The sequence below is a fragment of the Panthera onca genome, chromosome B3, assembly GCF_046562875.1.
Source record: "Panthera onca isolate mPanOnc1 chromosome B3, mPanOnc1 haplotype 2, whole genome shotgun sequence".
Taxonomy (NCBI): Eukaryota; Metazoa; Chordata; class Mammalia; order Carnivora; family Felidae; genus Panthera; species Panthera onca.
Window position 1 is genome coordinate 124,928,601 of NC_138344.1, and position 23,543 is coordinate 124,952,143.

The following is a 23,543-nucleotide window of genomic DNA, read 5'->3' on the forward strand; positions in this document are numbered from 1 at the left end:
GTCAACATGAACAAGAGAGATTTTTTTAAAAGCAAAGAAATTATATCTCCAAATGAGTCTAAGCTGGCAAGTCATACATATATTGCACTGATGCAGTTGTAACATTAGGCGTTTCTGGATTACATCTTTTTGAGATGTAATGTGTTTTTAGAAACTATGGTGTTTTTTTCAGCATGACCTTAGTGGTGGCAAATCTCTATTCCTGGACATTGACTGGATTGGATTCTCAAAAACAGTCAAAACCCAGAGTCAAAGCTAGTGAGTAAATTTCTATAAATATATTTCCTTTTTTAAAAAATGGGGACAAACACATTGGGATGCCTGGTCACTCAGTTCCTTGTATATCAGACTCTTGATTTTGGCCCAGGTCATGATCCCAGAGTTGTGGAACATAGCCTCGCATTGGGCACCATGCTGAGCATGGAGTCTGTTTGAGATTCTTTCTTTCTCTCTCTCTCTCTCTCTCTCTCTCTCTCTCTCCCTCCCTTTGTCCCTCTCCCCCGCTTGTACTCTAAAATTAAAAAGAAAAAATTAATGAATTAAAAAAAATGGTAACACAACACAGTGTAGGCTTTGGAGTTAGAGAAATCTGTATTATTATTTTTAAATTTTTTAGTGCTTTATTTTTATTTTTGAGTGAGAGACAGCACGAGCAGAGGAGGAGGGGAGAGAGAGAGAGAGGGAGACACAGAATCCGAAGTAGGCTTCAGGTTCTGAGCCGTTAGCACAGAGCCCGATGTGGGGCTTGAACCTGTGAACCACAAGATCATGACCTGAGCCCAAGTCAGATGCCTAACTGACTGAGCCACCCAGGGTCCCCAAGAAATCTCTATTCTGACACTTGCTGGTATATGATCTTGAACACAAGACAGCCTACTTGAGTCTCAATATCCTTATATGTCAGAAGGGACTAACAGTCTGATGGGTGTAGTTGGTAAATGAGATAATGTATATGAAGCTATTATATCTTTAGCTTTTATTATTGTGACTAAGGAAGGAGAAGGCTTTTGTCTGTTGAGTGTAAACAGGTTCTGAAACGACTTGCCACAAAACAGTTTACAAATTTTAGCCATCACCATTAGTGAGTGACACAACTTGCACTGTCTCTGGATTTATGCAATCCAGCACAGACCCAGAAATTATTTCTAAAAGGACCCTAAGAACAAAATACAATGACTGAGTCCAAGTACTAAAGCTGGAGCATTTATTCACAGGTGTGCCTCTTGGTGTCAGAGGAGGCCTAGATGCTCATGTTCTAATTCTGACCCATCCCTAGCAATGCCCATGATGAGGCCCATGCAGAGACGGTAGCTTTTGGTGCAGGGGGAAATGAAAGAACTGATGGAGGAAGGAGAAGTTCTCAAAGGAAACCGGATTCACTCAGAGGACATCTTTAACCCACAGACATATACACTAAGGCACTGCAGGAGGATCAGGGTCAGGATGGCTGCTTTAATAAGCTGCATCTTCAAAAATCAGAAGGGCTGTTTTCTACGGTGGTACGCTGGTAGAAGAATACGCTGGTCTTCTGGTGGTCAAGCTTCATTTGTTTCAGCAACTGAATTAACAATCTTTCCTTGGTGTTTGTCTAAAACTTTACTCTGCTCTCCTTCTCTGGGAGCAAAAATAGGTCATCAAATACCCCACAAAGTCTGGTTACCTTGACCCCTGAGTCTTAGTGTCCTTGTCAATAAAATGAGGAAAATCACACCCATTTCACAGTACTATGCAAATTAAATGTGACCTCATAAAAGCATCATTATAGTGTCTGACACATAGTAGTTGCTTGATGAATAAGTTATTATTGGCTTGAAACAAAGAAGGAAATGCAAAATGTTGCATCTGAACTACTAAGAAGATAATTTATAGATTGAGAGAAAAACTTAGTCTAGTCTGGATAATTCTACAATTTGCTGAATCTTGGTTTTGAACGATTGCTATTATATCTTGAATGTATATTTTCTCCAGATACTTTCTCTATACTTCCTTGTTTATCTACATATATCTTACAATTTTGCTTTATTAAAAGAATTAAAAGCCACTTAACCAATTATCCTTGAGAAAATCTACTCATGAATATCCAGGTCTTGTGCTCCACAGGTCTGACATTTTCTTTGAATTACAGAGCTAGAGGATGAGATTCCACAGAGGATGGATATTCACTAGATGATGAAATATTCCTTCAATCAATCCCCTGGACCATGTGTGGAGTACAGGGGGTCTGTTTCTGTTGTGATCACGACTATATATCTAACAGCACAGAGTTAGTGGAGGAGTTCTTTTTCAGAGAGGAAAAACAGGAACTGTTCATTCTGTCATCACTGCCTCTTTCACATAATAGATGTGTATGTCCTGTAGCGAGTCAGGGATAATGTGCCAAAGACAGGAAGAGACTGGGTCAAAGGTGTCATTATCTTGTTTGAGACTTCTCCACACAGATGACCACCTTCACGCTTCAAAAACAATGGCTCTCCAATTGTTTTATGGCGATGGTCACTTTGGAAGAGCAATAAACCAAAAGACCAAACACAGGGGACCCTGAATTAGGGCTGGAAGACCTGTCCTTCTGCCACTCAGGGAATTCATTTAATACCCTTGGGCCTCAACTTCCACATCTGTAAAGTGAGCAGGGTGAATTAAATAACACTGAATTTGTCTCGTGTTTAAAACTGTATAATTTATACCCATTCTTCTACTTTTTTATTGTGAAAGACACCAATGGAAACCACCCCACTCTCACCAGAATGAATGAAGAATAAAATATGGCTTTGATCATAAAAATGAAAGAAATGATAAAATATGAATTCAAGTTAAATATATACACAGTGCTGGGGTACCTGGGTGGCATCTTAACCTGTCCGTTAAGCATCTGACTTTGGCTCAGGTCATGATCTCACAGCATGTGAGTTTGAGCCCTGCATCGGACTGTCTGCTGTCAGCACAGAGCCCACTTTGGATCCTCTGTCCCCGCCCCCTCCCCACCCCTCCCCTGCTGGTGTGCGCTCTCTCTCAAAAATAAAATAAAACAGGGGCGCCTGGGTGGCGCAGTCGGTTAAGCGTCCGACTTCAGCCAGGTCACGATCTCGCGGTCCGTGAGTTCGAGCCCCGCGTCAGGCTCTGGGCTGATGGCTCGGAGCCTGGAGCCTGTTTCCGATTCTGTGTCTCCCTCTCTCTCTGCCCCTCCCCCGTTCATGCTCTGTCTCTCTCTGTCCCAAAAATAAATAAAAAACGTTGAAAAAAAAATTTTTTTTAAATAAAATAAAATAAAATAAAACATATATATATATATATATATATATATATATATACACACATACACACACATATAGACACACATAGACACACATACTGCCATCCTGCAGTCATTATCAGAGAGCTGCCTGCCCCTTGTGTGATGAGCCTGCTCTTTGTCACCATCTATGGTAATGACAGAACACTATCTGTGAATCCTCAAAATGGCTCATTTAATTCCAACTTATGAACTGTCAAGACTAACCAGGGCTGCAGACAGATGCGATGCCTCCTCCCCACTAACTGTGGTCAACATGTAAGCTGTAGGCAGCATCAGGAACAAGTGGTGGAGGTTAAGTCACATTGAACTGGGAAGCAAAAGTGGCAGCCAAATTGCTGAATACACAGGTGTTCTGCATGAGCTGATCATGGCTAACATTTGTTGAGTATTTATTCCAGGGCTTATAGGCATGTGCTTTATATACATTACCTTATGTTTACCACCTGTACTTTGTGGGTCAGGAGGCTAGGGCTACAGAAGCTTAGGGTCCCAGCTCTGCTACTCAGCTATAATGTAATGGCCACTCTTTCACAGAGGGGCTGAACCGGGGACCTCCTGTTTCCTTTCTCCTGTGCCTTCTTTCCAGGTCCAGTGATTCATATTCCTTCCTCTCATTCCTGAGAGATTGGGTAGCTCAGAAAGTTTGACACTTGACTTGCTCTTTGACTTTTAAACAGTGTTTTCCTCTAGGTGCCAAACTGTTCCATGACTACTCCTGTCTTCCTTGATCAAATCAACTGGTACCAGTGGTAACCCTAGGGCGCTTGCTATGTTAGACATTAGTTGGTGTGGTCAGTTTGAGCTAGGATTTGAGCACCTTGCAGAATAGGTAAAAGTGGGTCAGGAACTTAGATTACCACTTCCTAGAAGACAGAGCTGAATGCACATTCCTTTTTGCACTGCACTCAGTTTTGCATCCAGCCATCAACAGGTAAAGAATCGGTATGATATACCAGGAAGAGCAATGGAATAGGAGGGAGTAGAAGAACATGGGCACAGGTCTCCATCACCCCCATTCCTGCCCAGCTACTGCTCCCCTCTCTTCTGCCCACACTGGAATAAACCCTGATATTGAGAACTACCAAATGTCAAGGGGTGTTTCCAACTCAGGAGGAGGAAAGAAGAAAAAAGGCTGAAATCTCATCATCATATTAAAAATGGCAACAAGTTTTCAACATACACTATATGCCAGACACTGTGCAAAAAAATTTTCTTAGATGATCTTATTTCCTTCCCAGAAGGCTCCAATGAGAGAGACATTATTATTAACTCCATATAAAGACAAAGGCTTTGCCACTAGAAACAAAGGGATTTAAAGAATTGTGTGAAAGTGCTAGAAAAGGGCAAATTCCTAGGAAACCAAGAGACCGCCTGGAGCTGACCTGCTCTGAAACTACCTCGCAAGGGGATATCAAATAGAAAGGCAACACATTCCACATATTATCTTTGTTGAGCATAGTTTTGTAAATGAAGGAGGGGCCAGTTAATAGTGCCTCGTGAGACACGTGAGCCTGATGGCCCGGCTGTTTGTCAACTCAACACAGTTACGTCCTGGTCTTTGGCCAACATGGCATACCGTACTATCTCTGCCCAAGTAAGTGAACAAGCAGAGTGGACATACGTGTGCATGTGCGCGCGCATGTGTGTGTGTGTGTGTGTGTGTGTGTAGGATGTATGCAGCGTAGGCACAAAGCCCACAGGCACACCTTGCATTCTTGGCTAAAATTCCTTCCTCCCCACAAAGAAGAGAGATTATGTGACTGTTTTAGTCATTCTTCTCTTCCTGGAATGGCTTTGGGAGGCCTGTAGTCTGGCTGGGGTTTAACCCCCCCGGTGGACCAAGCCTAAAGGCCGGCGACTGACACCCTCTGGGCCTGTGGGTTTGGGTGAGAAAGGGAAGCAGGAACAAGTGTGCAGGCAAAGGCTGTCCTCTGCCGGGAAAGCTGAACTCTCTAAAGAGAGTCAGAAGAGACACTACACCTCTCTCAGCTATCCATACTCTCTATACCTGTTCTCAAGATAAATTGAAGTTATTTGGCTTTTTGAAGCTAGAGATTTCATGCTTTCTACAGAAGCTTAATCAGTATAACTTCCCTAAGTCACTCTCCTCCAAACTCAGTGAGACCAAAAGGAGTTAGTTGTATTTTCTTTTTTTTTTTTATTTAAGTGTTTTCTTTTTTTTTTTTTCAACGTTTATTTATTTTTGGGACAGAGAGAGACAGAGCATGAACGGGGGAGGGGCAGAGAGAGAGGGAGACACAGAATCAGAAACAGGCTCCAGGCTCTGAGCCATCAGCCCAGAGCCTGACGCGGGGCTCGAACTCACGGACCGCGAGATCGTGACCTGGCTGAAGTCGGACGCTTAACAGACTGCGCCACCCAGGCGCCCCTGCATTTTCTAATTTAATCAACCCCCCCCTCTTCCTCCTGTACCTGGTTGATGAATTCTCGCTTTTCCCTCCTGGCAGCATCTGGTCTAGGCTTGCTGTTCAAATGTGCAATGCCAGCTCTGGTTTCATAATGCGAAGGCCTGTATTGATCCTAACTGTACTGGTTTACAGGAACCTGCCAATCCTCTGGAAAATTGGTATCTTCCTGGTTTTTAAAGCAAAGAGATTTCTGGAGTCCCGTCAACTCTTTGTGTGCTTATAATCACCTTTTGATTGTAAACTCTTTGTGTTTCCATTACTCAACACTTCAGGTATGAATTCTGTTTAAGAAACATGTCCTTGCTTGTAAAACCTGTCAGTCACATAAGGACACTTACAGGCAAATTAATTAAAAAGATAGAACCACATGATTTCAAAGCTCTTCTTGCTGTCTCCTCCTCCTCCTCTCTCCCTCCCTCCCTCTCTCTCTTTTTTTTTCTTTTTCATCCACTGCTTTTATTCTCTATACTGTCTTCTAATAACCTCCTTCAGGACCTTGCTTCAGTTCATGGATTTTGTCACAAAAGACTAACCAGTCCCATCAAGGAAAATGAAAATCTATCTAATGATCAGATCAATGACAAGAGCCCTGGGTTTTTTGTCAATTTCTTACAGCATATTCTGGGTATGGGTTGAGATGGTAGGGAAGAGAAACAGGACAAGTAAATCTGAAGAACCTGAAGGGCACAGACTGTGATGTGATCATCTTTGCACCCTCCAGACAGCCAAATGCAGCACTGTCAGTCTAAAACAAATGTTTACTGAGTGACTCCTATGCAGAATCAATGGTGAACAAAACAGATTGGGTGTTTGCCTCCCAAAGACCTTAGCCACATTACGAGAGAGAAAATTGACTTAAAAAAAATGGGGTGCCCGGATGGCTCAGTCAGCTAAGTGTCCGACTCTTGATTTCGGCTCAGATCATGATTTCACGTTTTTGTGTTTAAGCCTCGCATCGGGCTCCACACTGACAGTGTGGAGCCTGTTTGGGATTCTCTGTCTCCCTCCCTCTTTGCCCCTCCCCAACTCACTCTGTCTCTGTCTCTCTCAAAATAAATAAACTTAAAAAAAAAGATAATTACAAACTATACTAAGTATGATGAGATAAAGGAACACACTTAGCAGGGAGCATATGCCTGGAGCCCTGCTCTAGCCTGGGGGGTCAGGAAAGTCTTCCCTGAGGAATCTTTGACACTGAAGTGTAGACCTAAAGTATGAGGAGTTAAAGGAGCTGCAAATTACAAGACCTTCAAGAAAGCAAAGGCATTTTCTACTTTTCCAACAACCGGAGTTCCAGTTTTTGTGTGTGTATGAGAGAAGTGAATGAAATGTTAGCAATGTCATCCACATCTCTCATTCTATATGCAGTGGAATTAAAATCCCCACTTGAGCTGCCCAAGGCCACTCAGGCTAGGACTAGACCCCCCCAGGGGCTGCTGGCTCCCAGCCCAGAGCCCACTGGACCACACCGCAAGAACTGGGAGTTTCAGTGGCCACACTAGACTTAAAAAGCAGTGCTGAGGGAACTCTGAGACATACAGACCAAGGGCTTATCCCATATTCAAATGGTATGTAGTGGGTCAGGGATAAAAGTTTTTAAATTTTTTTTTTACATTTCTTTATGAGAGACAATGAGAGAGCACAAGTGGGGGAGGGGCAGAGAGAGAATGAGACACAGGATCGGAAGCAGGCTCCAGGTTCTGAGCTTTCAGCACAGAGCCCGATGTGAGCTCGAACCCACAAACCGTGAGATCATGACCTGAGCCAAAGTCGGACTCCCAACCCAAATGAGCCACCCAGGCGCCATAAAAGTTTTTAAAATGGAACTTTTAAGAACTCAGTGCTGCTTCTAAAGAATGGCTGGAGACGTTCAGATATTTCTGACCAAAATGTTTTCGTAAACCAGCAACAAAGAGTGAACCAGGCAGATTTCTCCATCTGCGTGCAAAGTGAAAACACTACTGTGGTGATGTGATTAATCAATTCAAAGTGGTATTTAAGGTCTGCTGACTTCACCCATTAGTCCAACAAGAACTACAATTAGCCCTAAACTCTAATCTTAACCCACCTGAGAAGCAGTCCCGAGTAAACAGGCAGGGCATTTTTTAAATGCCAGTGACAGACACCTCCTGGGAAGTTAATACCACCTAAGTGACTTTCCTCAGCAGCTTCCCCATTTTCGTTCCTCTCTTTGCAACACTGCTACAGCAAGTAAAGACTAACACCTCCATTTCTGTCTCAGTTAACTTGTCCTTCCTTCTCAACAAAGATACAGAGTTGATTAGAAGGACTGGTAAATACAGAGGGAAAGACCTACATTCTGGTCCACTCTGGCATCTCCAAACTTAGAAGTGAACACACCACGGGCAATAATCCAAGAGCTTCACTACCACCTATTTGTTAAGCAAAGACAGTAAGAGAAAGGTTCCCAAAAGAGAGAGAGAGAGAGAGAAAGGTTTCCAAAAGCTGCCAAGAGGCATCTCTCAGAAGACAGGTCTCATTAAGAAGATACTATAGACTACCTCTAAACCTCAAATCCTTCTCCACTTCACATCTCTTCAGGGGACAAAAGATTGGAAATGTCCCTCCAATCAAAACAAGATCTCTCTCAGCCTTTCCATGATTCTTAGCCCCTGCTTTGTGTTGGCTTCTTTGTGTCTGCAAAGAAGCTGCTTCATTGAAACATCATAGAAAACACACACACACACACACACACAGTTGTCCCTCAGACAATGAGGTCGCCTGCATACAGGCATTTCCAATGTAGGCAGGAGACAAAGCCTGCAGAATTCTCAACCTGTTGCTATAGTAGCAGAAAGAATGTGATTCAGGCAGCTCTGCTGAGATCCATATCCAAATCCCTCCAGCTCCCAAAGAGAACATTAACCCTTCACTACCCCTTCTTGGGGGCAGAATCACCTGGGAAGAATCCTAAATTTGTCCTAGGCACTAGATATCATACTCTCAGCATCCACTCACTCATGCATTCACTTAGTACCTAATTAGATTCTCTTATGTTGGATCCTAGGTTTTTGGTGGTAAACAATGCAGATATGGCCCTTGAGACTGAGTAAGAGGAGGTGTAGGATATTAAATTATTGCTCAAATAACAATATATTATGCAGCATTAGCGTTATATGGGAGACACAAGAGGTTTCCAGCAAAACCATCACCAGAATGGAAACAACCTATCCAAGAGAACCAGCTTATACAGTAATGGTAGCAGACTCCATATATTCAGAGCCATTGCAATTACTTGATTGTTTGCATGTGCTAATTTGACCAGACTACCCCTAGAAATGCCTGTTCCAATCATATCATGGCTCCTACGAAGCATTAGTTTAAGTGAGTTGTTTAATCAAATCAGCTTTCCACATAAAATAGAGCATTGTTTGTTAGAGAACCACTGCAAGCAATTGCTGAACAGTCACTAGGCAACAGAAATGGCAGGTGAGGGCTCAGAAAATACATGAAGTAAGTACAGTCACAGGGACCCTGGGAGGACTTCTATCTAAACAGTCCCCACCCCAATTTATTTCTGTGATCAAAACAGTAACAAAGAAACCTTAGCAAATAGAATTTAGAAATGACCTATAATCCAGCTTATTTTCCTTAACATTATAATACAGAAATCTTATATTATTGAATACCTTCCTGCTAGAATTCTTTATTTCCCATGGAGCATAAATACTAGGAGGGAGGGGCTTCTTAGGAAGAGAAACCCATTAGGTAATCGTAGCCTCATCTGCTTTTTGTGAAACAAGGCAGCATCGATAAGACTGCCAAGAAAAAGCTGAAAAACCAAGAGGACAGGTTTCTAATCTCAGATGGCCAGTAGATGTGGCTTCATGGAAGTTACATAATCTTTTGTATCTCAGTTTCCTCGGAAGTAAATTTAATACACTATGCAGATCCAAAAGCACAGAATGGTCAATAGCAACGCCTATAAACCTGTGGCCTGAAATAAAGTACAGTTGACCCCTGAACAACCCGGGAGTTGGGGAAACGGACACCCCACACAGTTGAAAAATCCACATGTAACTTTTGACTCCCCAAAACCTAACCACTAATAGCCTACGGTTGACCAGAAGCGTTACTGATAAGATTAACCGTCAATTAACATATTTTGTATATATTTTATACGCTGTATTCTTAATACTGTAAGCTAGAAGAAAGCAAATGTTATTAAGAAAATCATAAAGAAGAGAAAAATACATTTACATTACTGTAAAAATCCATGTATATATGGACTTGTGCAGTTCAAACCCACGTTGTTCAACATCAACTGTACTCCATTGTTATTCTTAGTAACACCGTAAAACATAGTTTCTGTTGTGGAGAATATCTGAGAAGCTCAATCATATTTCGGAACATGGGTTTCCTATCTCAACCAGAGGCACAGGACTATAGATCTTTCATTAAGCAATCCAGAAAGAGGCAATCAAAAAGTATATTCACGAAAATCTCTTTTAACCACTGCAACATTGGGCTAGTATTTGGGAAAAGGTTCCAAATGATCTGACTAGATGGAAACTCATTTCTTTTTGCCTTGGAAAGAAGTGATGGTAGCAAAGGGATGTGATGTGACCTAACACAATGACTTCACCCCAAATCATGCCCTTCCTGGAAGTGGCCAGTGAATAACCGAACTCATGATCCCTTTACACTTTGGGGAATGGGGTGAGAATAGAAATGGAGGCATTCTAGTGCCATCTTTCTTATCTATCAAGTTTGAGGTAATTATAGGAATTTTTTTCCCTTTAACACTCCATTGCAGATCATAGCAGCAAAGACACTTACTTCTACACTTTCTGGAACCCAGTTTTGACTTCACCAGCTTTTCAAAGAAGGAAAAAATATAAATCCCTCACATGTCCTTCCCCCATCATGGGAGTTTACTTTAATGACCCTAATTCTTTACTTCTCTCTGTACCCATGCCCTCTGCCACGTGACTTTGCGGTTTCTCTCTGCAAATTTGTATTTCCCTAGCTTTTGACAGATTTGGCCATATGACCTGCTTTGTCCACCAGGATGTTAACAGTCAATGGCATAACCCAGAAGCTTGAAATGAGCTATAGCTCATTGTGGCTTCTTCTCTTCTATGTCTGCTATCATTGTGAGAAGAACGTGCCCGAACAGTTGATCCGAGAGAAAAATTGAGGGACATGTAAAACAAAGCCACCCCCAATGAAGCTAAGTCAAGATCAGTTGATTCTTCCCACCCTAACCTGCAGACATAGGGGTTAATAAAAATATATTGTTGTGGGGCACCCAGGTATCTCATTCGGTTAAGGGTCCTACTCTTGGTTTTGGTTCAGGTCATGATCTCATGGTTCCTGAGATTGAGCCCCAGGTAGGGTTCTGTGCTGATAGTGCTGAGCCTGCTTGGGACTCTTTCTCCCTGTCTCTCTGCCCCTCCCTCCCCACCATGAACTCATGCCTATTCTCTCTCTCTCTCAAAAATAAATAAATGAACTTTTTAAAAAAAGTGTATTGTTGTGTGCTAGTGAGATTTTGTGGTTGTTTGTAATGTAACATTATTGTAGCAACAACTGATACACCCACCACAGCAAAAATTCACCTGTAGTTTAAGGGCTAAAACATTGTTTGCCTTGTCTTCTTAATAAGTAACAAGTAAGGGCCCTATTACATCCCCAATGCCAAAGACTTATTCAGGAAATCTATACAATGTTCTAAATCTCGTGGGATACAATAGTAAAAGTGTATAATTGCAGCCATCAATCTGCACCTGTGAACTTTTCTCATCCAGGATCAGGTCAATGCGATTGCTCAAAGGTGACTATAAACTTTTCTTATGTGGCTCGAGATACAGTAAAACCTTGATTTGCAAGTAAAACTCATTCCAGAAACATGCTTATAATCCAAAGCACTTGTCTATCAAAGCGAATTCTGAGAATTGCCTCAGTTGTGATCATGTGACTTCAGCATCACGTACTACTCGTATTGCCAGACATTGCTCGTTTATCAAATTAAAATGTAATTAGAAGTGTTGCTCGTCTTGCGGAACACTCACAAAACAAGTTACTCGTGATCCAAGGTTGTACATATATCAAATCAGTAAAGAACTCTGAACCACTGGAGTGTTGTTTGTCCAAGTACAGAGGAACTGGAATCACTGCATCTTTCAGTAATGTAAGGGACTAACAAGACCATTGGCTTATTGGTTTTCAATCCTAGCCAATCACCAGAGCTTTCTAAATTACAGATTCCTAGTCCCCATCTATAGATATTTAGTTGAATAATCTGACATAGGTGTATGTGTTGTTAAAAAGTTCTCAAAGTAATGTTGATGATCACAAGAATTGGAAATGTCCCCCATCTAACAGAGTTCCTTCATGGATTGAATTTCTCATGCTGAGTTGCACCAAGCATTTGTGGTGATGTTAGCAGACCAAGAAGTGAACACAGGAGCAGTATCTCCAGGTGACCACACGAATTCATTCGTTATTATTAGCATAACAAACCATTCCAAGGTTCAGTAGCTGAAACAATATGCACTACTTATTGCTCCTGAGTCTTCGGACCCATTGGTGTGACCTCTCCTGGGCCCACTCACATGTCAGGTCAGCTGGCTGGTCCAGGATTTCCTCCTCACATATCTGCTCAAGACCACCATCAGCTGGGGATACAAGGGTCTCTGGGCCACAGCAAGTGGGTCCAGGAGTGTCCATATGGTGACCGGGCTAGATTCTAGGTGAGCAAGTAGAAGTGTGAGAGGCCGCTTAAGCCCTATGCTGGGGATACACATTCACCCTTCTACTTCTGCACATTCTATTGGTCAGAGTAAGTTACAAGGCCAAGCCCACATTCAGGGGCTGGGTAATTAGACCCTACCTCTTGACAAGAGGAGCTACAAAGTCATATCACAAGAGATTAGCTTCAAAGTCTATTATACAACCAAAGGGAGAAAAAGGTTGCCTTAAGTCAAATATGATTTCTCAGTGCAGGCCGAGGTTTTCACCCTAACCTCAAAAAAAGTTATACAATCATTAGGGTGAAGTTTCATCTGATACTCCTCATTTCTGCCTGCATTCTTGCCTGCATTCACACACCTTACTTACTCCTCAAGACCTCGGTCTCATTCCTTTCAGCATTTTCATATTATCCTCTGAGGTTTTTAAAGATGATGTGGATGACATGCCATCCTTATGAGGACTTGTTCAGGGTGAGTCTTTCCATGATGTCTCTTCTTGGCTTAGGATGTGTCTACAGATGAAATGTGACCAAATGATCATAGGGCTACATCCTGCAAAGGACCCCACAGCATTAACCGAAGAGCACCAATGCCTAAGAAATATTACAGGAAAAAGATAACACACTAGACCAGAAAAGAGCCCTGAGGAGCAGGAAACTGGCACTCACTGAAGATTCCAGACCGAGGCTAATTATATTCTAGCCGCCAGCTGCTTCACTCCACTCCTACTTCACTCGCGGTGTTTGATCACTTAGGAAGCGCACTAAAAGGGCGGTGACTGGATCAACAACCGTGCCCCTGACCCAGGCCCTAAGATGTATGCAGCCTGGGGGTATGTAGCAGCCACTTATTACAGCATCCCTACAATAAAGGTGTTGCTTTCTGTTTTTTTAGAAAAACCACCATGACCTTTGGAAGTCTCTAAACACCTCCTTGTGAGGTTTCGGACAGCAGGGGGTGGTAGGGAAAAGAATTCCAGCAACCAGGAAACACAGGATGGCAGAGAAGTGGCCAGGGCTGGGTAGTAGTGCGTGGAGGCTCTTTGGAAGGGATGTGGATACAAAGAATGGAAGGAGAAAGCATGTGCTGCTCACACGCAAGGTTGTCTTAAGTGCATATTTGGTCCCCAAGCATGTGGCCAGTCCTCAATCTGCTTGCTATGACTGCTCAAAAGACTAAGCAACAGGACTGGATGAAAAACACAATGAAACGAAAAGAAATCTAAACTCACCAGAAAGATGCCTCAGAAAAGCCAAATTCAAGAAGGTATTGCATTTAATTTAGTTTGAGAAAAAAACTCCATGAAGTTTTGAAAATGTGTGGACAGGCCATCAATAGGAGGAAATGTTGCCGCACCCCTCCAAACTGTCTTCCACTCCCGAGCACTTGATCGGGGAGTGAGGCAGGTATGGTAGGACTGGTGAAGTTTTAGACCTGAACATGTAGGAACCAAACCGCAGACACTCGTGAAGGCTAGAAGCGCTACCAAGCGCGGTCAACTCTGCGGGTGGCTTGGAGTGGCATCCGTCTGTTTCTCAATCACAACTCAATAGAGTCGAAAATATAAACTTCGCATCCCAGGTAAAATTACCATAATCGTGCCCACCCTCACTAGGCAAAAAAAAAAAAAAAAAAAAAACAACAACAAAGTAAGTGACATTCTTGGATGGTCTTTTAATGAGCTGGCTGATTGGGCTGCAGTCAGACTATGCTTTTGATTAATTAGCCAAGAGGAAAGCAAGGCTATAAGAAAACAAACTACTCGTATGATCACCACAGGAACCTTGATAATGATAATGATGACGAATTACTCATTTCTTGTCAACAAAAGATAAAATGTATCGTCCTGAAACTCAGAAGAAGGGTATGCAATCTAAGAAGGGGATTTTCACCCTGCCTGTGCCCCTCCCCACTTACACACACATGCACACACAACTTCATACCCTTCTTGGTACAGTACTTTTTAGGGCTACTGTTTACCGCTGCTCTGAAAACCTACCTATGTGATGTACAGGTTGCTCCTTATAGAGAATCCTTAAGTTGCCTGCACAGTGGTGCCAAGAATGAACCTGTACTACATTTGCAGGGACACATGGGCACAGGCCAAACTTCCACATGTGTCATGGGAGTGCCTCAGCTTTGGGCAGTTTCTACTGCAGTTTCTAAACCATTCTCTTACAAAACCCCCTTAGCTCAGATGTAACCACAATACAATTCCTCAAGGCTAAAGGAATGGGGCCGTCTCAAATATACTATAGTGGTGTAGTTTCAAATTCACATTACACTTCTAGCTTTATCTTTCCTACAACCTTTTTCCTGAAATCTCCCCAGGTAGTAAAGTTTGGGCTAGGCCAGGAACCAGAGGCAGCAGTTTCATTCTTTCCCATGCCAGTGCAATCAATGGCTTGTGTTTAGAATAAATATTTGAAACTCAGAAGCCTGCTAACAATGCAGCACTTGATTACTCTGAACTACTCTCACCCACAGCAATTGAGGGAGAAGTTGTTGGCACCAGCCCCACGCAAAAAAAAAAAAAAAAAAAACCTGCTTCCCAGCCTCCTCCGTTTGCCTTCCAACCCTCCCCTCAAAGAAGTCTCAACACACTACACAAAGATCTCAGTTTTCTCCCTTAAATACCACATGAATCCCACATTGAACATCTGACTTTCTTCTTCCCACAGCAGCACAGATTTACTGCAATACTTTCATGTTCATATATATTTAATTAGACCAACTTATCTTGTAACTCTCTTATTCACACCCCTCTGCCAGCATCCTTCATTCAACACTGAAATCTTTTAAAAAGGGTTTTCTGTTTGCTCATTTTAAGACAAAATGTCATCTTGGTCTGTTCTAAAGCTATAGTAACAAGCTACTTTTCAATTTAGTCAGAGGTGCCCATGTATTAAAATGGCCACAATCCTTAGCACTTTCCTTCCTTCAAAAGCTATCTGGTAAATGATATTCTTTGGGTTTCTTTTCTTTTCTTTTCTTTTCCTTTTTTTTTTAGGAGGGCCAAAAGGGTAAACTGTACTAACCAGAAATAATTAGTATGTTAAGTTTTGTTTCAAGGCCAGACTAACAGGTTACAAGTTCTAATAAACCCTGCTGGGGGAAGACATTTCTTTGTCTTGGGACCACTGAGAGCAAACAAACAAAACATCTTTAATTCCATCAGAAACTCTCCCATCTAAATATAACTGAAAAGAAAAGCCAACACCAAAGCAAATGAACTAAGTGGTCCCGCTGCTGGCAGCCCTTACCATTGGGAGCAGAGGCCCCCTCCGGACCCCCGCAGGGGCTCTGGCTCCTCCTGGGGTGGGGTAAGGGTGGTGAGGGGTCCAGGACTTGGGTGCAGGTAGAGGTATGCTCCGTGCATGCTTGAACAGGACTCACCGCCGTCTGCCTGCCTGTCTGCCACTCCGTCCTCTCGTCTGGGTGGGAAGGGCCAAGATGAAAAAAAAAAAAAAATGTGCAGGTTACTCACTGGCCTTCCCAGGCGGGCACACCCAGGAGGAGGAGAGGCCAAGCACAGACAGGGAGATTCTTCAGAGGCCATGCCTGAGATCTTGATTCTGATTCCTTTTGTTAATACTTCCTGAACTTTAAACCCAATCTGCACCAACATGGGTATTTTGGGGGAGGCCAATAACACTTGGGTAATTAGATTCCAAGAGCTTCATGCAAAGGTTACTTTGAAAAGGCAGTGCTTTAGTGCACGTACTTTTAAATTTAATCCTGAAATTTGTTTCCGCTGTGTTTGAGCATTAACACTAGACTAGGAAATGAGAGTAAGGGGGCAACCTTGGTGCAGGGGCCTGGAAATGCCTGGAGCAGGCAAACCTGGGTGTGATTAAGACAGTGAATTTCTCTATCTTTTAGGCACTAAATTTTAGAGAAACAGGATTCTCAACAGTCTCCTAAAGTCTGTGAACCTTGCCTTGTATAAGAGACACAGGCTTGAGATAAATAGGTATGCAGAAATCAAGATTTTAGAAATGGATTCCCATTGAAAATGCAAGACCTTGTTACCTGATAGCCTGACTTCTGATAAATCCTGAAATGAAGCCTTTCATAAATGGAGGGACCCTTCAGTAATTTGTCCTTTTATCAATAGAAGGAGATGGGGAGATAGAGCCAAGGGTGAGGAGGACGGAACTAACCCTATTAGTACCGACTGTGGACGAGGTACTTCTCTTAGCTAATCCTGAAAATGCCTTTCTGAGGGAAGTATTCTTCCTCTTTCACATGTGAGCACCCTGAGACTCTGAGGTTAGGTAGCCTGGCTAGGGCTCAGCCAGCTAGGGAATGGAAGACCCAGGATTTGGACCCAGGTTTGCTTGAATCTGAGACCCAGACTCATCCACCAGGTATGTCACCCACAGTTATGTCACCCACATTTCCTGGTATTCCACCAGGTATGTCCCCCACAATTCCTGAAGAAATAGTCACCTTTTCTCCTCTTGCAGTCCACCTAAGCCTAAGTTACCTTTTCTTAAATTTTTACATCAGTTCCAAAACTGATGTGCCGTGAAATACAATTCTGCAGGATATTAACAGGTGTAACAAAGGTTAAAAAGAATGTACTGTATAGGTTTCTGTATGGTAGCTTTTTACAATCTTTAGTATACTACCATATATGGTACACCTCCAAGCTCGAGACTTGGTGTGCCACACGTCCTTTCCTGAAGCCTTTGTGAGTGGGAAAAGAGGATCTTTTGGGTTGGGGAAACACTGTTCTAGAGATGGGTCACTGTTGTACTTTTCTCCCCCTCTGCTACAATCTGAATGTTAGCTTCCTTCCAAAATTAACATGTGGCACCCTAATGCCCAAAGTGGTGTCAGGAGGTGGGGCCTTTGGGAGGTGATTACATAATAAGGGTGGAGCCCTCATGAAAGGGATTCCGAAGGGGTTTCCACACAGTCGCCTAGCCCCTTCCACCATGTGAGGACACAAGGAATCTTCCACCCACAAGAGGACCCCTGCCTGACCACGTTCCCACCCCAATCTCAGATTTCCGGCCTCCAGAACTGTGAGAAATAAATTTCTGTTGTTTACAAGCTACCCAGTCTGTGGTATCTTGTTACAGCAGCCCGAGTAGACCAGGAAATCTTTTTTTTTTTTAATTTATAAAAAAATTCATGACAAAAAAATTCAAACAGCATACAAGGGTATAAAGGAAAAAGTGAGGATCTACCTATTCTTTGTAACCACCAGTCCCACTCCCCAGAGGTAAGCATTCTTAGAAATTTCTTAGGAATCTGCTTTAGAAATTTTTATGCATATGAAGCACACATGAACACCCTTTTTAAGATATCACATTTGGGATTAAAGCATACCCACAATGCATTATTTGGCACTTAAAAAAATGTTAATGATAGAGTTGAGATTTTTCATATCAGCCTACAGAACTGCTACTGATAAATCAGAGAAAAGCAAAAGGAACATCTATAATATGGGATTACTGCTTTATAAAAGTGTCCCCTACCTGGGTCACAGTATACCTCAAGACTAGAAGTCACAATGCCCAGCCTCGCCTTCGGTTCTGTGTAACCTCCACACTTGACACTCATGTATAAGATGGCAAGAACCTAAACCCTACCTCATATCACAGGTTGTCGTGAGCATCAGTAACAATGACGACAATGACATCCCAGCCACCATTTATTGAGCAGCTACTCTGTGCCAGGCATTTTTCTTAATGCCTTCTATGTATTAATTTAAGCCTTGCTCTCAACAACCCTGTGAAGTAGGTATTATTTTAGACCCATTTTACACATTGAAAGAGCCATCTCCCACTGCATACCCAGCACACAAGTGCACAATAAATGCCTGAAGTTGTATCAATTAAGTAAACATGATGTCAGCAACCTTGATCTTTGACACAATATACTCCTCACAGTGGCACTGTAAAGCGGATCCCATTTTTCCCTTAACAATGTTATAATTAAGGGTTCTGTTCCCAAACCTCACCTTGGCTTACTATAAATTCTAGACATAATAAAGTCTTGTAGAAACAGAGCTACAACAAATCTCATAATCATTCAAAACAGCGAAATGAGGTTCCATGGCTCAGAGCATTTGAGAGATTGGCTGCTACAACCCCTCCTCTTTCTTGATCAATGAAAACATATCCAGAAAATATGTGGGTCTTCTCTAAGACCTTGTTACACTATCTCAGCATGAAACAATTTTTAATTGTGCATACATTTCAAACCCATGTGATTAAGGGACTCCAACATAATTCTATATGTATATACAAAATATACCGTATCACAAATCTGACACAACATTAACACACACGTTAGAACAAGCATCGGACATTTAATTAGAAGTAGTTTTCCCTGCCTCCTTAGAATTTTAAAGGTCATGTCAGGAATGGTGTGACTGACTCAGTTCTCCTAGAAAGACTAGGAATAATGTGAATACCATCTTATTCTCTCAATATTTTCCTATAGAAGCCATAGGCCTTCAGAATTAGTCCACTGGGTACTTTTCCCCTACACATGGTGGTGGCAGCACTTCTACAGTTTGAGGCATCACCCTGGGCCTTAGCTTTAGTTCGGGGTGCCCATGCTTTGACCCGATCCTCCTGCCCATCTCTCTCTCATTCTTTTCTTTTCTTTTTTTCCTCCCCATCTACCTTCTCAAGCAAAGAAAGCCTTGACTCCTTCCCTCCTCCAGCTGTGACTCTCACACCCATATTAGACTCTGGTCAACAGCACAGTATTGAGAATGCGATAGGAGCTTATTCGTTTGGGGGGGGGTATTTGTCCCCCATCCTGCCCTCTTAATTTAGCACAATCTTCACGTCCAATGCATTATTTCTTATTCCCAATTACATCCAGCCATGACCATCCACGAAGAAAGAAGTCTACGCCAGGAATGGATGGCGCAGCACTGCTCTGACATATGCACACACTTAAAAGACACGGAATGCTTGCTTCAGCTGCTCTGCAATCAGCAGTTGGGAAGGGGGCGCCTGGGGGGCTCAGTCGATTAAGTGTTTGACTTCAGCTCAGGTCATGATCTCACAGTTTGTGGCTCTGTGCTGACAGCTGGGAGCCTGGAGCCTGCTTGGGATTCTGGTTCTCCCTCTCTGTCTCTCTGCCCCTCCCCCACTCACAGTCTGTCTCTCTCTCAAAAATAAATAAACATTAAAAAAAAAAAGGGTTGGGAAGGAACAACAGTGCTCGATTGCATCCAAGACAGGGCTTGGGTCCCAGTTTAGTTATGTTCTGATGAAGTCAGAGGTCAGAGTTCCAGTTTCCTGGTCTCTAAAGTGAGAATCATCTACCTCATAAGGCTGTGATTGAAGATTAACTGAAAGAAGTATGTAAAACATTTTGTAAATGGCACAGCACCACACAAATATCAGATAGTGACCATCACGGCTTCTGGCTCTCTAAATGTGTTGGCGGTGGAGCACGATAATCGCTTTAAAAGAGGAACCAAGTTGTTTCTGTTGTTCATCATCTCCCACCACATGGCCTACTCAGCTGCTGTTCCCAAGGGAGGTGCATCACGATATTAACTGGCAGGTGAGCATAGATCCAGTAGAAAACAGACCAGCTTAATTTCATGTGGACACAGACGTTTTCCTCCATTCTTGCTTTATCAGATTTTCTGAAATACTTCCTTTTAGCATAATTATAAACCTTTTTGCTTTAAGCCTTTAAACTTTTTGTTATAGGGGCACCTGGGTGGCTCAGTTGGTTAAGTGTCTGACTCTTGATTTTGGCTCAGGTCATGATCTCATGGTTCATGGGTTTGAGGCCCACTTCGGGCTTTGTGCTGACAGCACTGAGCTTGCTTGGGATTCTCTCTCTCCCTCTTTCTCTGCCCCTCCCCAGCTCACACACATGCTGTCTCTCTCTCAAAATAAATAAACTTAAAAAAAATCTTTTTGTCATAAAAAATTTCAAGCATATATAAAAGTGGAGAAAAAGGTGTAACAAACCTCCATGTATACATCACCAGCTTCAACAATTACCAACTCATTCACATCTTGTTTCACCCATTTCCCTCCCCATTCTGGATTATTTGGAAGCAAATTTTCAGTATCATATCATTTTATCCATATACATTTTTGCAGGTATCTCTAAAAGATAAGGATTCTGTGTGTAAACATAACCAAAATATTACATCAAAACTAAACTAGAACTACTATATTACTGTAATCCAATATCCGGTTAGTGTTTAAATTTCTACAAATCTTTGAAAGATTTTTTTTTTTTTTTGTACTTTGGTCAAATCAATTAGGCAACTGGTAGATACATGTTGTCTTTTCTAATCCAAAGCTTCTTCATCCATCTTTATTTTTTTTTCCTTGCGATTTATTTGTTAAAGAAGCTGGTTCGTCATATAGACTATCCCACGACCACATCTTGACAATGGTGTGATTTAACATGTTCGTCTGCCCCTGTATTTCCTGTGAATTCACAGTTAAATCTAAAGGCTTGACCCAATTCATGTTTGGTTTTTGGACAGAATCGTTACTTGATAGGTGTTCTTGTGTACTTCCATCGGGAAGCAACTCATATTTGATTACCTCTGGTGTGTGCACTTGGCAGCATTGAGAATCAGCGTCGAGGGCATTACTTCATGGGGACTGGAAAATGGTGATTTTTCTCCCATTACTTCTTCATTTATTAAATCGGATGCTATTATTATTAAAAGTTGATATTTGACTGAAATGAAAGCATGAAATGAAATGAAATGAAAGACAAAAAAAGAAAGCCATTTTTGTCTGATATATTTTAAACAATATATCAGTTCCTTCCTATCTACATATCTCATTAATAATGAAAAGATAATTTTAAAGTTTAATTAAAAAAAAAACTACTCGACTTCTGAGGGAAACCTTCAATCAAAAGGTAGAGGAGGACTGGTCCATGGTACATCATTCAGATTCAAATGTGATTCCTTCAATTGTGAGCTTTTTTTTTTTAATTTTTAAAAGTGTTTATTTGTTTTTGAGAGAGAGAAAGACTGTGAGCAGAGAGAGAGGGGCAGAGAGAGTCAGAGACACAGAATCTGCTGCAGGTTCCAGGCTCTGAGCTGTCAGCACAGAGCCCGATGTGGGGCTTGAACCCATAAGCCGTGAGATCATGACCTGAGCCAAAAGCAAGAGTTGGACACTTAACCGACTGAGCCACCCAGGCACCCCACAATTGTGAGCTTTAGGACTTTGCTCAAGGTTTTTGGCATTCTTACCTTCATTTGGCATCCTTATTCTCTTTTCTCATCTATAAAATAGGCATAATAATGCCTATCTTATGACTCCTGTGAGGATTTATGCAAAGAGCCTGTTCCAGTGGCTGAAAAATAGTAGATGCTCAATAAATTATAGTTACTACTAGTTGTACCATTGTCTCCCCTGTAACTTGCACAGTGCCTGGCAAACAGCAGTAGCTCAATAAATGCTGGGTGGAAAAAGTGTTGATTCTTTTTACTCTGTCCCAAGCTGATGGTGCTTTAATATTTCAAGACATTGGGGATACAGATGTGAACAAAAACTCCCGTTCATGAATTTTATGCAGGAATGGAAGAGGGAATTCTTTGCTCCCAGGGGAATTATTCCAGTTGGCTCTTTTGAAAATAAGACCTATTAGTAACCCATGGGGTCAGGACATGAGAGGGCAGCACGACGAACTCAACTACATGAGAAGACATGAGAAGACATCAATTTTCACCAAAAGGAAAATATACCAGCATTGTCATCATATTTGACCTGAGGTGCATTAAGGCCTCACTCAGTGTGGTGGGTTTAACTGTGTCCCACAGAAATGGAGGCTAAAGTCCTAAGCTTCAGATTTGAGAATGTGACTTTATCTGAAAATAGTCTTTGAGAATGTAGCCAAGTTAATACGAGATTTTACAGCATTAGCGGGGGGTTCTAAATCTGATGACTGGTGTCCTTATAAGAAGGCACCAGTGGTATCAAGGTACACAGGAAAAAAAGACGGGATGAAGATAGAGTCAGAAATTAGTTATGCTGCACAAACCAAGAAATGGCAAGGATTGCCAGTAACTACCAGAAGCTACAAGAGGCAGGAACGACTGACTTTTCCCTACAGCTATCTGAGGGAACATGGCCCCACTGACATGCTGTTTGGGATTTCTAGCCCACAGAACTGTGAGAGAAAAAATTTCTCTTGTTTTAGGTCACCCAGTTTGTGGTAAGTTGTTATGGCAGCACTAGGAAACGAATACATCCAGTGAACCGAGACCAAAGGTATAGACCAATCAGCCCACCTGTGCCTGTAACTGTCTAGTGAGAAAGAGGAAAGGAGAGGGGGGAATCCCAGACAAGAGAACCTGTTCCATTTTAATTCATCTTGTATCAACTGGGCCTATGACTGACTCTTCAAAGCTATGCAAGTACCAGCAGGCAAGCCTGCTTTACCTGAAAAGCAAGTAGGCAGAAGTCATGGAACTTGCTGGCACTGACACTTTGGGAATGAGCATGCTCTCTGTGGAATCTGGCAGGCGGAAAGGGGCAACAGTGCTGTCCAGGCAGGCGTGGTGGGGACAGCGCTCCAGCCTAGGCATCCACCTTTCTATCCTTAGTGTATGTCAGGAAGGCTCTATGGTCTAAAGGTGATGCTCCCAAACACTCCGGTAGTCACCTAATCATGCTGAGCCCCAGCAGACCACCCCTCAACAGTAAGAAGTCAATGCAACGGTGTGGTAGGGGACCTGGCACGCAGATGGTACTGGCTTGGTACCCTCTGCAAAATCATTGTCTGGATATCTGCAAACAGAAAATTGTGATCGGGGCCATTCACAAACACTCACTGGGCCCCCTTTGTGTGCCAGGCACTGGGCTGGACACTGGGAAAATGAAGAATGAGCTACAGTCTTCGATAAAGTGATTGGATGGGACGTGGGATCAGAGATGGCTTTTTTCCTTAAAATGTCTTTTCATATTATAATAATGTTTTACAATAAAATGCTTAAAGTTGAAACTCAGATCTAATTTTTTTTAAAAGATGTGGGAAAAGCGGTCACAGGCAGCTGTTCTGTTATTTATTTATTTCACAAATATATATGTGTATATATTTACAACACTGCTCAATCCTTCAGCAAGGCAATGCTCCAGG

The 23,543-nt window shown here is 42.3% G+C and overlaps 1 protein-coding gene across 5 annotated transcripts in view; it reads right to left on the reverse strand.

Moving 5' to 3' along the window:
• Nucleotides 1-23,543, reverse strand: part of STON2 (stonin 2) — a 146,168-nt gene that overhangs the window by 37,961 nt on the left and 84,664 nt on the right. For 3 of the 5 annotated variants that reach the window (XM_060620458.3, XM_060620453.3, XM_060620454.3), the window contains one exon: nt 15,701-15,871. The exons of 1 other annotated variant lie outside the window; for it this stretch is intronic. In XM_060620458.3, coding sequence (XP_060476441.2) covers nt 15,701-15,871 — 171 coding nt within the window. Of the gene's footprint in view, nt 1-15,700; nt 15,872-20,989; nt 21,112-23,543 lie in introns of those variants that run through there. One more of the 5 variants, XM_060620460.3, reaches the window with a different exon arrangement.